The sequence below is a fragment of the Elephantulus edwardii genome, unplaced genomic scaffold (assembly GCF_000299155.1).
Source record: "Elephantulus edwardii isolate Elephantulus edwardi_28Jun2011 unplaced genomic scaffold, EleEdw1.0 scaffold00044, whole genome shotgun sequence".
Taxonomy (NCBI): domain Eukaryota; kingdom Metazoa; phylum Chordata; class Mammalia; order Macroscelidea; family Macroscelididae; genus Elephantulus; species Elephantulus edwardii.
The window spans coordinates 16,485,476-16,502,057 of NW_006399794.1; the positions used below are offsets into that span (position 1 = coordinate 16,485,476).

The 16,582-nt window shown below is 39.4% G+C and overlaps 1 protein-coding gene across 1 annotated transcript in view; it reads right to left on the bottom strand.

The window, feature by feature from the left end:
* The window catches only part of C2CD3 (C2 calcium-dependent domain containing 3), a 179,706-nt gene that overhangs the window by 69,813 nt on the left and 93,311 nt on the right, over nt 1-16,582 (bottom strand). The window contains exons 19-23 of the mRNA XM_006885575.1: nt 15,294-15,466; nt 13,503-13,626; nt 12,393-12,661; nt 9,968-10,057; nt 8,357-8,959 (exon numbers count right to left, since the gene is read on the bottom strand). Coding sequence (XP_006885637.1) covers nt 8,357-8,959; nt 9,968-10,057; nt 12,393-12,661; nt 13,503-13,626; nt 15,294-15,466 — 1,259 coding nt within the window. The remainder of the gene's footprint in view (nt 1-8,356; nt 8,960-9,967; nt 10,058-12,392; nt 12,662-13,502; nt 13,627-15,293; nt 15,467-16,582) is intronic.

Genomic DNA, 16,582 nt, shown 5'->3' on the forward strand with positions numbered 1-16,582 from the left:
CACATCCAGGGCAGCATCTTTTAGCTAAAATATGTCAATTGGTATGCCATCTATTCCGGGGGCCTTATTTTTTGCTATTTCCTTCAAAACAGCTTGGACTTCTGCCTTCATCACCATAGGCTCTTGCTCAAATGCTATTTCATTAAATTCTTCTGTATCTGCCAACTCCTTTCGATACAACCATCTTCTCTTAGATAACATATAAACTAAAACTCACTGCCACCGAGTTCATTCTGATTTCTAGCAACCTTATCAAGCAGTAGAACTGCCACACAAAATTTCTCAGGCTGAAACAAAACAAAACAAAAAATTTCTCAGGCTGTAATCTTCACAGAAGCCGACTGCTACATCATTTATCATTGGAGTGGCTGGTGGGTTTGAACTGCTGACTTTTTGGTTAGCAACTGAGAGTTGCTAACCAAATAGCTCTGAGCTATTTATGTGCTTCACAGACTCCTGCTTTGTAAACCTTCTTTTCATCAGGAAGCTGTCCTGGTGCTCATTTCGGCCTTGTTTTACGAACTAAGTATGTTTTCCTAAGTTTGCAGCAACCCTAAAGATAAATTGGAGGGGAGTATTATTAGGTAGGAGGTGGTAAGAAAGAAAGGTGAGGGAATTAGTGAGTGTTTTTCATGGGCCAGTATCTAAGATCATTCTTAATATTAAATCACAGGTTTAAAACCAGGAGTTTGAAATTTACTGATTTGTGGGAAATTAAAATAAGGTTTAATATATAAAGATGAAGGAACTAATAGTTCCTTCAGAATATCAAAGAATGTTTTCTAGAAAACACAGACTCATTTCAATCTACAAAGCAGGAGTTAGCTGATTCAAAGATGTTCAGAAATACTAAGAGAGAATGTTTCCTATTTTTTCTATTTTAAGCTATTTTGTTTTCTTCTAAATGCACTGTGTAAAATACTTAGTCATCACCAGTGGAAAATAAGCACAAATCATGGTTGAGTAAGATACCTAAAAGCTAAATGTTAATTCAATCTTATTCTCAAGAAACTTAAGATGTGGAAAGATGAAGTTATCCAGTGCTGCTACTGACAAAAAAACACCACAAGTTGGTGGCTTTTAACAAACAAACAAATTTATTCCCTCACAGTTCAGAAGGCTAGAAGTTCAAATCCAGAGTGGCTGCGCTAAGGGGAGCTCTCTGTTGGCTGTGTCTATCTGAGCTGCTGCTCTTGGGCAATTTTCGTGTGGCTAAGCTTTTCTCTTTTCCCATCTCTGTTGGCTCAGCTTGCTTAATCACTTTTATATCTCAAAAAAGATTGGTTCAAGACATATCTACACTAGTCCTGCCTCAAAAGGGAGCTCTGGTGGTCTACTGGCAAGAAGCTGTCCTACAATACTGAAGGTACATGGTTCAAGGCTCTTCTCAGCTGTTCTACAGGAAAAGGATTGGTAATCTCCTCCAGTGCGATTCACTAACTGCCTCTGAAAACCTCGTAGAGAGTCAGCTATGAGTCAGTTCTGACTCTGTGGTAAAAAACAACAACAAACTGCCTCATTAACCAAATAAAGGCAACTCTTTTCAAGCAAAATTATAACCCCAGGGATGTTATTGTTGCTATGTATTATCAAGTCAGGAAGTGGCTCATAGCTGATCCTCCAGTGAGTTTTCAGAGGTTGCAAATCGCACAGGAGAAAACTGTCCATCTTTCTCACACACCTCAGGTATAGAAACAAGTAATTACAAACATATTCTGAGGAGAGACAGCCATAAAGATTCATAGCCTTGGTAAATCTACAGATAGTTAAGGTCTACTCTGTCTTACAGGGTAGCTATTCAATGGGAGTGGGTCTGGATTTAATGAAAAAAAAAATCATCAATCCATAATTAATTGATAATAGAGAGATACAGCATAAATTGAGATACTCATTCAACAAACATAGCAAATACCACATCTTGTATAAGGGGTTGAAGATAAAAGGCTTAGACTAGTCTGGTGGCTTAGTGGTAAGAAGCCGAGCTGCAATATAGAACTGGAGGCACATGGTTCGCCTCTGCCAGCTGCTCTGAGGGAGAAGGATGGACAATTTCCTCCCATGTGATTACTGCCTCTGAAGACCCGCTGCAGGGTCAGTTCCAAATCAAAGGCACACAACAACAACAACAGTGAGGTGAGAATGAAATCTTGCTGCAGGGTCAGCTATGAGTCAGTTCTGACTAGACAGGACATAAGAACAACAGTGAGGTGTAGACTTAGTGGTAAGAAGTTGCACTGACATACCAATGAAAGAATTTTTCTTTTACTTTTCAAAGAGAAGAGGAACTGGGGGGGAGGCGTAGGCAGTGAGAAAAATGCAACAATGAATGAATGAAAATCTAAAGTCTCTGTAAACGTTCATTAAAATTAATAAAATTTAAAAAAAAAAGAAAAAAGAAGTTGCATGGATAACCTAAAGGCAGGCGGTTCAAAGTCACCCTGCTCCTTGGGATAAAGAGGGCAACCTCCTCCTCTATTAGACTCTGGAAACTCACTGGAGGGTCAGTTATGGGAAGGTTCAGGCTTAATTATACATAACAATAGTGACTGTGGAGCAGTAAGAGGGGAATGCAGGATCGTAAAAGTAAACACCATTTTTGTTATCACTAAATAAAAGGAATGAAATAATACTAATACTAATTAAAAAAATCAACCCAACCCCAAAGAATCCAAAATTCATTGCTGTGGAGTTGGAACTGATAAGAGAGGTATTTTGGTTAGCAGCACAGCTCCCTAGGACTACTATGCCACCAGAGCTCTCTGTAAAAACGGGTATTTGTGCTAAGGTTCTAACCTTTAGATCTATATTCAGTGTCCTAAGGGACCATCCTTAGAGAAGGACATCATGCTTGGAAGGGTGGAGCGACAGTGCAGGAGAGGAAGACCCCAGATGAGATGTACTGGACACTGTAACTGGGGCATTGGGGATTGGTGTGTCGAAATTAGTGAGCCTGGCTCAGGACAGGGCAGGCTACAGAGCTTTGTACAGAGAGTCGCTATGAGTTGCAAGTGACTCAACGGCACATAACAGCAACAACGACGACAACAGCAACAACAACAACAAAACTATTTGCTTCAGCAGAGTGAAGCTAAAAGCCTATTTTTATTAACAAAAACAAGGACCTTTTCCTGCCATCTCTCTATGGTTACTCTAGATTACCACAGATAAACAAGGACATGCAGAATTGGATGAGGTGTTCAGTGGAGCCAGACTTACACCTTCTGGATCTACAGAGACCCAGATTAATTTGCTACAGAGAACCAGATTAATTTGGAATGATTAATGAGATACACTCAATTCTTTTCCCACTCATTCTTGTTTAGCACAAAGCTAATAGGGCTAAAATAAGATTGTGATTCAGTTTCTACATCTGTGAAGTAGAATAACTACATTAAAGGATTGTTGAAATGAAAAATGTTTGTAAAGAATTAATCTGGTCACCTCCAGTTCATTTCTCCACTATAGTTGCTACACTTAATTTTCTAGAATGCAAAGCTATGCCACATGTTTATTCAGAAACCATTATAACAACTTTCTGTAGTGCTCAAAGAAAAGTCCAAACTCTCCTGCTAAGATCTTAAGTATATCTTGTCCATCTGTCTAGCTTTATCTCCCTGTTACTTCCTAACCGATTATCCTCTCATGTGCCATACTAAATTATTTATAGTACCCAAGAGGCAGTAATCAGAACAAAGCAAGGAAACACTGCATGGTTCAAAATTGGGAAGGGCGTACACCAGAGATGTATCCTGTCTCCATACCTTTTCAACTTGTATACAGAACAGATTATCTGGGAAGTTGGGCTCTATGAGGAGAAATGTGGGGTCAAGATTGATGGAAGATCTATCAACAATCTGCGATATGCAGATGATACAACCCTGCTTGCTGAAACTGAGGAGGACCTGAAGCACTTGCTGCAGAGGGTGAAGGACTGCAGCCTCCAATATGGATTGAGGCTCAATGTCAAGAAGACAAAGATTCTCACCACTGGACCAATTGGCAGCATTAAGATGGATGGTGAAGAGATCAAGATTGTTCACAGCTTCAGTTTGCTTGGCTCCACAGTCAACACTCTTGGCACCAGTAGCCAGGAAATTAAAAGGCATATTGCCATGGGAAAGTCTGCTGTTAGGGACCTCTCCAAAGTATTGAAGAGCAATGGTGTCTCTTTGGAGACTAAGGTGTGTCTGATACAGGCCATGGTCTTTGCTATCACTTGTTATGCATCAGAGAGTTGGACAATGACTATGGACAATAGAAGGAGAATTGATGCCTTTGAGCTGTGGTGCTGGAGAACAGTATTGAAGGTACCATGGACCGCTAGGAAAAAAAACAGATTCATCCTGGAAAGGGTCAAACTGGGCTGCTCCTTGGAGGCAAGGATTCTAAGGCCCCATCTAACATACTTTGGACATGCTGCAAGGAGGGACAGGTCCTTGGAGAGGGACATCATGCTTGGGAGGGTGGAGGGACAGTGCAGAAGGGGAAGGCCCCCTATGAGGTGGATTGATTCAGTGACTGGGGTAATTGGGATGGGTGTATCGGAGACAATGTGATTAGCACAGGACAGAGCAGAGTTTAGGGATGTTGTACATAGGGTCGCTATGAGTCGCAAGAGACTCGACGGCACATAACAACAACAACAACGACAACAGCAACAACAACAACAACAAGGCTTTGTCTGACAGACTTTGGACATGTTATAAGGAGGGACCGGTCCTTGGAGAAGAACATTATGCTTGGGACAGTGCAGGAGGGGAAGACCCTCTAGAAGGTGGATTGATTCAGTGACTGGGGTAATTGGGGTGGGTGTGGGTGTGTCGGCGATGGTATGATTGGCACAGGACAGAGCAGGGCTTAGGGCTGTTGTACAAAGGGTCGCTATGAGTCACAAGCAACTCAATGGCACATAACAACAACAACAACTACAGAATCTATCACATTGTTTTATGCCTCTGTGCCTTCAATCATGCTATTTCTCCGTTTAGAATATTCTACTTTTCCTCTTTAGCTTATTCTATAGGTAAGTCTTTTTTTTTAAAAAAAAAAATTTATACCAGTTTATACACAAAGTTCAAAAAGTTCATGAGTATGTCTTTTTTTTTCCTTTTGGTGGAGATTTTTTTTCTTTTTCTTTTTAAATTTGTTATTAATTTCAACGAGAATTTACAGAGACTTTGGATTTCTATTAATTCATTGTTGCACTGTTCTCCCTTCCCAACCATCCCCCCTAGTACACTACCCTCTTGGAAAAGTAAAAGAAAAATTCTTTCAGTGTTTTACACTCCCTCCCCCCCCCCAGGGCCACTCCACTATGCAGCCTTCGCTCTGGACTCCTGTCATGACAAAAATACCTAATCACATATCCCATTTAAATGGTTTTCTCCTTCATTTGTTTCAATGCAATATACATTATTGAACCCATCTTTCTCAGTCTTCCCCCAACCTCGTGGTCAGACCTGTTTTACAACAGTGGCACCATGCAGTATTTGTCCTTTCGTAACTGAGACACTTCACTCAGCATAATGTCCTTCAGTGTCACCCATTTTGAATGATATTACATGAGTTCCTTGTTTTTCAATGCAGTGTAGTATTCCATTATGTGAATATACCACAGCTTCTCTATCCATTCGTTTGTTGATGGGCACTTAGGTTGTTTTCAACTCCTTGCTATTGTGAACAAAGAAAGCCACAATAAATACGGGTGTGCATATATCTGCTTAGATGTCAGTTATATTCCCAGTAGTGGAATTGATGGGCCAAATGTATCTCTATTTGCAACTTTTTGAGAAAGCGCCATACCACCTTCCACAGTGGTTGCACCATTTTCCACTCCCATCAACAATGAATAAGGGTTCCAGTCTCTCCACAACCTCACCAGCATTTGTTGCTTGCTGTTCTGTTAAATTTTGCTATTCTGACTGGGGTGAGATGATATCTCATAGTGGTTTTGATTTGCATCTCTCTTAGAGCTAGGGTTTTGACCATTTCTTCATGTGCTTGTTCACCATCTGAATTTCTTCTTTGGTAAAGTGTCTGTTCATATACTGTGTCCATTTTTCTACTGGATTATTTACCTTTATCTTGTGGTAGAGTAAGTCTTTTAAACTCTAGTTAAATAAAATAGCTGCTGAGATGGCTTCAATGAGCTGAAAAGATTTCCCATCTCTGTGCTCAAACAGCAACCATGGAGAATACTCTTTTCAAAGATCTTATGCTTCACTCTTATGCTTTATTATTCTATTCTCTTATTAGATTGCAAACTCAATGATATTGAGGACTATTTCTTATTCATATGTGAATTCTCAGGGCCAAGCACGAACATTTAAGTCCTCAATAAATGTTTAAAAAAAAAAGCATCCAGCCTATAATGTCATTTTCAAAATGTTCTCTTTCTCTTTTCTGCTTCATGAGACAATTATCATGTAGAGTTTCTGTTCTAGTTCAAGAAATGTTAAAAAAGAGTAGGTCTATCCTGGGCACCCTCTCCCTAGAATACTCTTTATTGTCATTAAAAAAATTAGCATTATTAGCATCATCTTGATTATCAGATGAGTCAAACATTTGTTTAAAGGTGGCGGTGTTGTTAGGTGTCATCAAATCTACTAGAAATAACAGCTATCCTACGAACAAAAGATCTGAATTTTGCCCTGTCCTGCACACACCATCCTCATGATTTCTGTCATGTTCAGGCCCTTTTTTGATATTTATTGTGTCAACTCATTGTGTTGAGGGTCTTCATCTCTTTTGCTGACCCCCTACTTTCCAAAACATTACGTCTCTCTTCAAGGACAGTTTTCTCCTGAGATGAAGTTTCACCATCCTTGCTTCTAAGAAATACTCTGGTTGCTCTTCAAGACAGATTAAATTATTCCTGTGACAGTCCATGGGATGTACTCAACATTCTTAATTAACACCACAATTCAAGGGCACTGATTCTTCTCCAGTCTTCCTTTATCCACTGTCCAACTTTCTGATGTATAGGAAGCAAATGAAAATACCTTGGCTTGGATCATGTGCACCTTAGTCTTTAAACTGATATATTTGCTCTAAAGTGTTGTGTTTTATTTTTTTTTAAAGGTAGCTCCCTAACTTTACTCATTCTTATTTTCTGCACATTAACTGAGTGGTTATGATGTTTTAGTAACAGTTAGGTTAGGTAAAAAAATCTGTGGACTCATGCATACCAATGTTTATTGACGCACTGTTCATAATAGCAAAGAGTTGGAAACAACTCAAGTGTCTATCAATAAATGAATGGATAGAGGATCTGTGGTATATACACTCAATGGAATACTATGCAGCACTGAAAAAACAAGAAACTAATATTTTACAAAATGAGTGACCCTGGAGGACATTATGCTGAGTGAAATATCTCAGTCACAAAAGTACAAATACTGCATAATGCCACTGTTATAAAATAGGACTGACAAGGAGGTTGGGGGAAAACTAAGAAAAGGGGATAAATAATGAACACTGCATTGAAATGGATGAGGGAAAGAATTATCTAAAAGATATATATGATTGGGTATTATTTGCATCACAAGAATCCAGAATGAGAGAGAGGTACATAGCAAGGTGGACTGGGGGGGGGGCAGGAGGGAGGGAGGAAATTGTGCAACACAAAAGAATCTTTTCAAAGAGAAAAGCGAACTGGAGTGGGGGTAAGGAGGAAAATGTGTAACAATCAATGAATGGAAAGCCAAGTTTTCTGTAAACTTTCATTAAAATATCAATTAAAAAAAAGAGAAAGAAAAAATAATGTGTGAACGGTTGGACATACTCTAGAGCTGCAAAGTTCAGAACCAGTTCTTAGATATGTAGTGATCCCAAAAAGACAGTGTTATTATGTAACACCTTCTTTGAAGCAGGTAGCTAACCTCTCTTTTTGAAATGGCTAGTGTCAAAGAGACTACTAAAGTATGCCTAATCTCATTATGCAGTAAGAGAAGAACAGTGACTAGCCTGTTACCATGGGCAGGTTGTCTGAGTTTCCTCTAAGTTTTGGTTTCCATGTAAAATGGATGTATGCTCTCTGGTTGATAGAGAGCTTTTTCATCTGACTATTCACCTCAAAGTTAGTCTGAATACAAACAAAAGTACTGAGAAGAACAGCTGAGAGATCTGCTTCTGTAAAGATTACAGCAAAGAACACAGTATAGAGCAGATGTATTCCATGAGGTTATCATGAGTCAGAATGGATTCAACTGAAAAGGGCTTATTTTTTTAAAATAAGTCTAATATCTTTCTCCTAAGATTGTGAAGATTAAATAAATAATGGCTGAGGAGTCTCAGATACTGTGTGACAAAGAGAAGTTATTCAAAGCACAAGAACTGAGCTTGGTTCTTTACTTACCACTGACAGTTAGTGTGCTCGCTGACCTCTCGCCAAGCCTTGTTAGGTCCACAAAGGCTGATCCGATCCAGCTGTCTGTCTGGTGGGGTCTCTCCACGCTGTCATTGCCATAAGCCCGCCACACCTGGATCTCTAGCTTCTCCTCCCTTAAGTACCACAGCAGGGATGGACCCCTGCTGACTTTGGCTCTTTTGAATGCCTTGAAAGTAACCATGACCTGGTTTTTGTCTGGAGATTCCTTAGGTTTCCTAAGAGGGGTCCAAAAAGCTTCGTGATCATACAGCTTGTAGCGAAGGTAGCAGTAAATATTCTTATGAATATGCTTCTGGCCGGCAAGCAGCACACAATGGGTAGGCAGCCAGAGCCTTGGGGTGGAAATGGTGACAGTGGCTGGCTCCTCTTTATCCAAACTGACAAGATCCTTCAGGATGCCATCACAACTCCAGCCCAACAGCTCAGCAGCTTCCAGCACCCGCTCTCTATCTCCAGAATGGGTAAAGGAAACAGAGACCTCCAGACCACCCACAATCTTCTGCATTAGCTCCAAGCTATGAGCCAGGACTTCATCTACTGGGAAAATGACAGGATACCACCCTGTGATGCCTTAAGAGAGAAAAGAAAGATTTTCAATTATTAGAATAAAAAAAAAAACACAAACCAAAACCCCAAACAAAACACACAACTACCCCAAAATCAAAACAATAAAAATTAAAAACCAAAACCAAAATACAATTTATTCACTCTTCACCGAGGGCCACCATTACCTACAATGGAACAGAAAATGTGCATTCACAGTGAGACAGAGGTTGAGTTTCATGTGACCACTGAGAGTTACAACTGGTAAGAACAACAAAGGCTAGGAGTTGGAGGATCTGAGTTTCTTCCCTGGCTTATCTCCAAATGTGTGGTACATTCTGGGAAAGCCATTAATCTCTCAGCCTTGGTTATCCTTACTTGACAAATGAAAAAATTAATCACTAAGCTTGTCTGTGGAGGATGTTGCCTATATTGATAAGAATCTTGGAGAGGGTGAAACCAAGTTTCTCCTTGGAGGCTAGTATTTTGAAGCTTCATCTCACATACTTTGGGCATGTGTCTGGGAGGGACTAGTCTTTGGAGTAGGACATCATGCTCAGAAAGGTGGAGGGACAGCACAGAAGAGGAAGACCCCAGATGACATGGACTGATACAGTAACTGTGGCAATGGGGGTAGGTGTGCTGGAGTCAGTGAGACTGGCTCAGGACAGGGTAGGTTTCAGAGCTAGTGTACACAGGGTTGCTATGAGTCACGGGTGACTTGACAGCACACAACAACATCATGATCATACAATGTAAGAGTAATACCATACTTATTATCATCATCATCTTTCCTAAAGTAAGATAAGCGCAAAATGTGCAAAATGCTTTGTGCTATTTTACTGGAAAACCTTTGGAATGCGTAAGGGAGGATTTAAAACTAAAACCTTTGAATACCTGGGAGAATTTAGAAACATGTTAAGAGGTCATATTTACTTTTCTCATCTTGCAAACCACATCTTACAAGAGATGATCTCTTGTAGGAAAATGAATGGGAAAGGGTAGGATCAGAAAGTGAAAATTCAGAATCCTTACCAGATCTCTTGATTAGTAGCTCTTTCGTTGGAACCTTTACTACTCCAAGCAAATAATCTCTGGTTGTCAGGAGACTGGCCATGTCACTGGCTGTTAAATCAACCAAAACAGAAAAATTATCTGGTGGCCTACTAAAGGTTATGTTTACAGTATATGCAGCCTTCCATTTTTATACCCAGATTCTTAGCATCAGAGGAGTTTGGAGGTCAGCTTGCTCATATGTTAGTCAAAATGTGAACGCCCTCTATATAATTTCAAAACCAGAATGTTATATCGTGAAAAATTTCAAATATACACTGTTTTAGTAATATTCCAAAGAATTTCTATATATTTTTTATGTAGATTTAACTTAACATTACCACCTTGACAAAATTTGCTTTATCTATATATATGTATGCCTCTCTCTCAACATAACCACATTAAACAGACTCTCATGTTTTGCTATACTCCTCAGAAGTAATTTAAGAAATTATGATCCCTCACTCCTAACCACTTCAACATGTATGTCCTAGGAACAAGGGCTTGTTAGGAAATATATACATTAAAAGTGAAAAAAAAAATTAGAGAATTTAACCATTGATGTAATACTGTTTTCTAATACAATCACTTTATTGTAAGACTGTTCACGTACCCTAATTTAGAATCTAATTCAGGACTATGCATTGCATTTAATTTAAATGTTCTGTTTGGTACAGTAGAACGTGATAGTAGGGAGCTGAATGAATTAATAGTTATTTAACATATTTTCTGTATTCTTCAAATATTTGATATTTCACTTACACAAAGGTTTTCTAAAAAGAACCAAATATAATGTTAATAATAAACAGTGGCAATCAGTAGAGAATTCATAGCTGAGTAAGATCTTGAAAGACTGATCTTCTTATCTACCTCCCTACTTTTAAGCAGTACTACATTAAACATGGCTGTGTGTTGTCGTCATTGTGCTATTTTCTCCCTTTCTTACAATGACTTTAAAAGGTTTAACTTGCTGTTGTTGTGAGGTGCTGCTGAGTTGACTACAGAGCAACCCTATGGTAAACAGATCTGAACCAGGCCCTATCTCGTGTCTCCTCTCTCTTGCTGAGTCTCACCCTTTCCCAGCATGATATCTTTTTCCAAGGACTGGTTCCTCTGACAACATGCCCAAAGTATGTTTGTCCAAGTTTTATCATCTTTGCTTCTAACGAGCACTATGGCTGCACCTCTTTCAAAGGCAATTTGTTCTTTTAGCAGATATTAAAAACTATAATTCAAAGACATGCATTCTTCTTCAGTCTTCTCTGTTCATTGCCCACCTTTCAGATACATAGGAGTTAATTGAAAACTGCTATTAATTTTCTTTAGAACTTTGGTTGAGGTCTTTGATAGCACATTTCCCCAACACAGTATGTATTTTGATTTCTTGACTGCTGCTACCCTGGATGCTGACTGTGGTTCCAAGTATAATGAAATCAATGACAACTTCAGTCTTTATCTGAAGATTTTTATTTTCTTGACGTTGAGATGCAATCCATATTGAAGGCTGCCATCTTTGATCTTCTTCTGTAAATGCTTCAATTCTTCTTCAATTTCTGGAAGCAAGACTGTGGTATTTGCATCACACATGTTGGTGATGAGTTTTTCACCTATCCTGATGCAACATTCTTCTTCATATAGTCCAACTTCTCTAATTATTAGCTTGGCATACAGATATAACTTCCTAAAGAATATGATCAATATACTCTGCTGCTGTATGAAAGGCTGGAAGTTCAAGTTCACCCAGAGACAACGCAGAAGAAAGGTCTGATCACATATTTAAAATAAAACAACAACCAAAAAACAAAGTCATTGAAAACTCTGTGAAGCACAGTTCTACTGACACACATGAGGCTTATCATGAGTCACAAGTGAAAATGACAACAAATGGTTTTTTGTTTTTAAGATGTCATAGAAGTAATGCCTTCTTTTTTCTCCACAGTATTTGGCACAAGAAAATTAGCTGGGGAGAAAAAAACCCCAATGTCTAGAAATTATTTCATTTTCTTAAAATATTCTACTGAGTAGATTTTAATTTGATTTTGGTAATATGGCCCAGGTTTTATAAGCTTTGTTGAAAAACAAACAAACAAACAATACCCTGAAAGGCAAAACGTGTAACTGGAAACTACTTTATTCTCAGTTGTGGACTTTGTCGACCCTCTAAAATTCACTTGGACAGTGTTCTTAAATGATCTTTAAACCACATGCTTATACTTGTTACACTCCAAGTGTACCTTCCAAGAAGGTATGGAAAGTCGATTTTGTTCACCATTAAATCTCCAGCAACCAGTATAGTTGTCTGGTTTAAAGTGTGTACTCAATTACCTGTTGAACACCTAAGAAGGGGCTTTATCATTCAAAATAGAGCCTTTCCATCTTTGACTCTGATGAGTCATGTGATGCTCACCTGACTTGGTATCTTTATGATAAATAGCAAAAGTAACTTCTGCAAATTCCAGCAGCTCTGCCAGGAAACAGGCCTCTCCACTGCTGTGCTGAGTCACCAAGTTACATGAGAACTCAGTGTGGTGGGAGAATTCAGGGCAAAAAGAACAAGCCACAGGGTGGGTATGGCGCTGTTCTTCCCTTGGCAGGAAAGACAGATGAGTGGTGACAAAGGTGTTGACTCCAAATGTGGCACTGAACTGAAGGGTGGGTTCCTTTTCGGCCAAAGCCCTGTAGGAGAAGAATGAAGAGTAATGGTAATCTTTGACATTAGCTCAACTGTCTATAACCCATCTTCACTATATGTTTCTTTGATTTCCATCACTTTTCTTTGCTGATCCTCCAGCAGATTTTCAGAAGCTATAAATTACATGGGAGGAGAGTGGATATCCTTTTCTCATTGAGCAGTTGGTGGATTTGAACCACCAGAGATAAAGTCTTTGAGTTACCAGCACAATTCCCTATGGACAACGCCACCAGAGCTCATATACCAGCAGAGGGAAGAAAGTGGATTTATAATTCTTACTTCACTAACTACTTACTATGTGACCCTAGAAAAGTTATTCAACTTTTACTAAGTTTCAGTTTCTTCTTAACTAAAATAAAGGTAACATAACAAAACACACTGCTATCAAATTGGCTCTGATTCGCAGGCTGTATATCTTTACAGGAGTAGACTGCCCATCCTTCTCAAAAAAAGCAACTCATGGATTAGAATGGCCAACTTTTCAGTTAGCAGCTACACTGCCTGACAGTGTAAATTTAGAATGGTCTAATGAAACTATTTATAAAATAAAATTCTTACAAATTTGCAATTATCTCTGTATAAAATGACAAATGGAAGAAATGGTGTGAGGGTGCATGTTACGACTGTTAATAACAGTTAATACACGCAGAAAATTTTGCAAGTGATTTTGCCCACTTGTATTCTGAAATGTTTTCTTATGAGAAAAAAGAAAAGGGTAGCATCCTGTTAGTGAATAGAAAATTGCACACAAGAAAGTTTTGGTATCTATCTGTCACATGGATTACAAGGAAGGGGCTTAGTATTGCTTTTCTAAAGTTGACTTACTTAGCTGCCGCTTGCAGACCACACGCTCTGATAATCTGCACTGAGACGGAGACAGTTCGGGCAGCAAGTACGCCCTCTGCTGTCCTTGTAGTACGTCTGTATCTCAGACCCACATCCAGTAAACCTAAGAATGAGGATAAAAGGAAAAAGGCCAAAAAAATCAGAAAGATTATTACTATATTCCAGGGACAGTTTTAAGGAGAACAGAACAGGGTGTTCAATAAGGGTCAGGAGGAATAACTCAATCTTAACTTTGTAAAACATAATAAAATACTGTTTGGCAAACAGTACGGCAGTTACTTGATTTACAAGGCTCATCTTCATTATCTGATGAAGTATTTGGAGGTTTCATTCTGTGGAAACACTAGGATACTTATTAATACAGCTCAAAACCCCAAATTCTTATAATCCTTTCCAACTATAAAGCCTAACCATTTTCCTTACACTCAATTCCCAGCTTATGCTAACCATTCTACCAACCACATAACTGTTCATGTTGCTTTTGATTAATATTTCTGAGTACATTTATATAACACTTCCTATATATGTTATGGTTGTTGCTATGTGCCGAGTGTAGTGAAAACCAGATCTTAACTCTGTCCTGTCAGTGCTCTCAAGCCCATTGCTACAGTTACTGTGTCAATCTATCTGGCTGAATGTCTTTCTCTCTTTCATCACCCCTCCACCTTCCCAGCACGATGTCCCTCTCCAAAGAATAACCTCTTCTAGCAATATGCCCAAAGTATGTTGAGACGAAGCTTTATCATCTTTGCCTCCAAAGAGCCTGCTGGCTTAATTTTCTCCAAGATGTATCTGTTTGTTCTTCTGATGTGTGCCTGATTCAGGCCACAGTCTTTTCAGTTCAGTATTTATGTTTTAAGGGCTTATTTAACGAAATGCTTGTTGATGTTAAAGATAAAATGGGTAGATGCTTAAAGAATTAAGCATTTTTAAAAATTAGGGGCAAACTCTACATTGTCTGTTACACACTAAATTTTCAAGAAAAAGGATGTCTCATCATCTGAATCAGATTCTCAAAAGGGTTTTGTTGTTGGTACTAAGTCAACTCAAATTCACTGTGGCCTTAAAGAAACAGAAAGGAAACTTTCCCTGTCCTACGCTATCTGCATGAGCTGGTATGTTTGTCAGCACTTCACAACTGACAAGAATCAGTAATTGAGTAAAGTACACTGACTTGGAAAGTGAAAGACACAATCTCCTCCTGTATCTGTCAGATCCAATTTGACGGTGTTGTTGTTGTTATGTGCCGTCGAGTCGCTTGCGACTCATAGCGACCCTATGTACAACAGCCCTAAACTCCGCTCTGTCCTGTGCCAATCGCACTGTTTCCAACACTCCCATCCCAATTATCCCAGTCACTGAATCAATCCACCTCATAGAGGGCCTTTCTCTCCTGCGTCGTCCCTCCACCCTCCCAAGCATGATGTCCCTCTCTAAGGACTGGTCTCTCCTCACAACATGTCCAAAGTATGTTAGACGGAGCCACAGAATCCTTGCCTCCAAGGAGCTACCCGGTTTAACCCTTTCCAGGACAAATCTGTTTTCCTAGCAGTCCATGATATTCTCAATACTCTTCTCCAGCACCACAGCTCAAAGGCATCAATTCTCCTTCTATCCTCCTTGGTCATTGTCCCACTCTCTGATGCATTGCTAAGACCATGGCCTGTATCAGACGCACCTTAGTCTCCAGAGAGACAAAATAATAAAATAATAATAAAAAAATCTAAAAAAAGAAAGAAAGAAAGGGAAAGACAACACAGTGTTCATTACCTGATGATTGGTTCTTCAATTCTTTCCTGTTGTCAAGGCTTGGGGTTAAAGTGAGATTAAAGGTCTGTATTCCCATATCTTCACGATGCTGCATGGTTACCATGGCACAGATCCTTGATAATGGCAAGGTTCCTTTAGCAACCATCTGTTCTCTCACATTAGGATAATAATATCTGCAAGCCACAAACACACAAACTGTCAACTGGTAGAATCAGGTGGATGCCCCAGAGGTCAGTTTTTAAAAATCTAATTCTCTTCAGAATCATATTGGTGGTATGCAGCTGAGGCCTTGTTTGACTGGATTTACTACCCACAATGGGGAGGGAAACCGTACAAATTATACACCATGCATGCTAAGAACAAAGGCTGGCTTCCCAAAGGCTGCCTGTTTCAGGTATCTGCTTCTGGCCTGGATCTCTGAGAGCAATCACTCCTAAAAGGTTGTTTCTGTTCTGCAGCAGTAAAAGTGGACAATCTCAATCTTTTCCAAGGTCCATCTATGTCAGGTCTATTCCCCTTATTTGCATGGGAAATAAAGATCTGGCTGTAACTCCTTCAGTTTCTTCTGTTTCTCACATGTGATTTGCACTCTTCTCTAATTCTGTTCCTGATACTGTTACTTTTCCTTCCATGTTAACAATCTTAAATGAGTTGGTTTCTTGGGGGTAAGGCTGAAAAGAGGTAAAGTGAACATCCATATTTATGCCATTATATTTCTTTGAAATCTTATGCCCAAAATTTGTTGCTTAGTTTTACAATTTACAAAGGTTATGTTGTAGCAGTGAGAAGAAGAGACCAAAAGAAATTAATCTAGGAATGTTGTTGTTGTTATGTGCCATCGAGTCACTTGCGACTTATAGCGACCCTATGTACAAGAGCCCTAAATGCCGTTCTGTGCTGTGCCAATCTTGTCGTCTCAAACACACTCATTCCCACCACTCCACTCACAGAATGGATCCATCTCATCGAGGGTCTTCCTCTCCTGGCCGTCCTCCACTCTCCCAAACATGATGTCATTCTCCAATGATGAGTTCCTCCTTGCAACACACCTAAAGTATGTCAGACAAAGCTTCAGAATCCTTGACTCCAAGGGCTTCACCCTCTCAAGGACAAACCTCTTTTTTCTCCTAGTAGTCCATGGTATACTCAACACTCTTCTCCAGCACCACAGCTCAAAGGCATCAATTTTCTTTCTGTCATCCCTATTCACTGTCCAACTCTCAGATGCATAGCACATAATTGCAAAAAGACTATAGCCTGGATCAGGCGCACCTTAGTCTCCAGCCTGA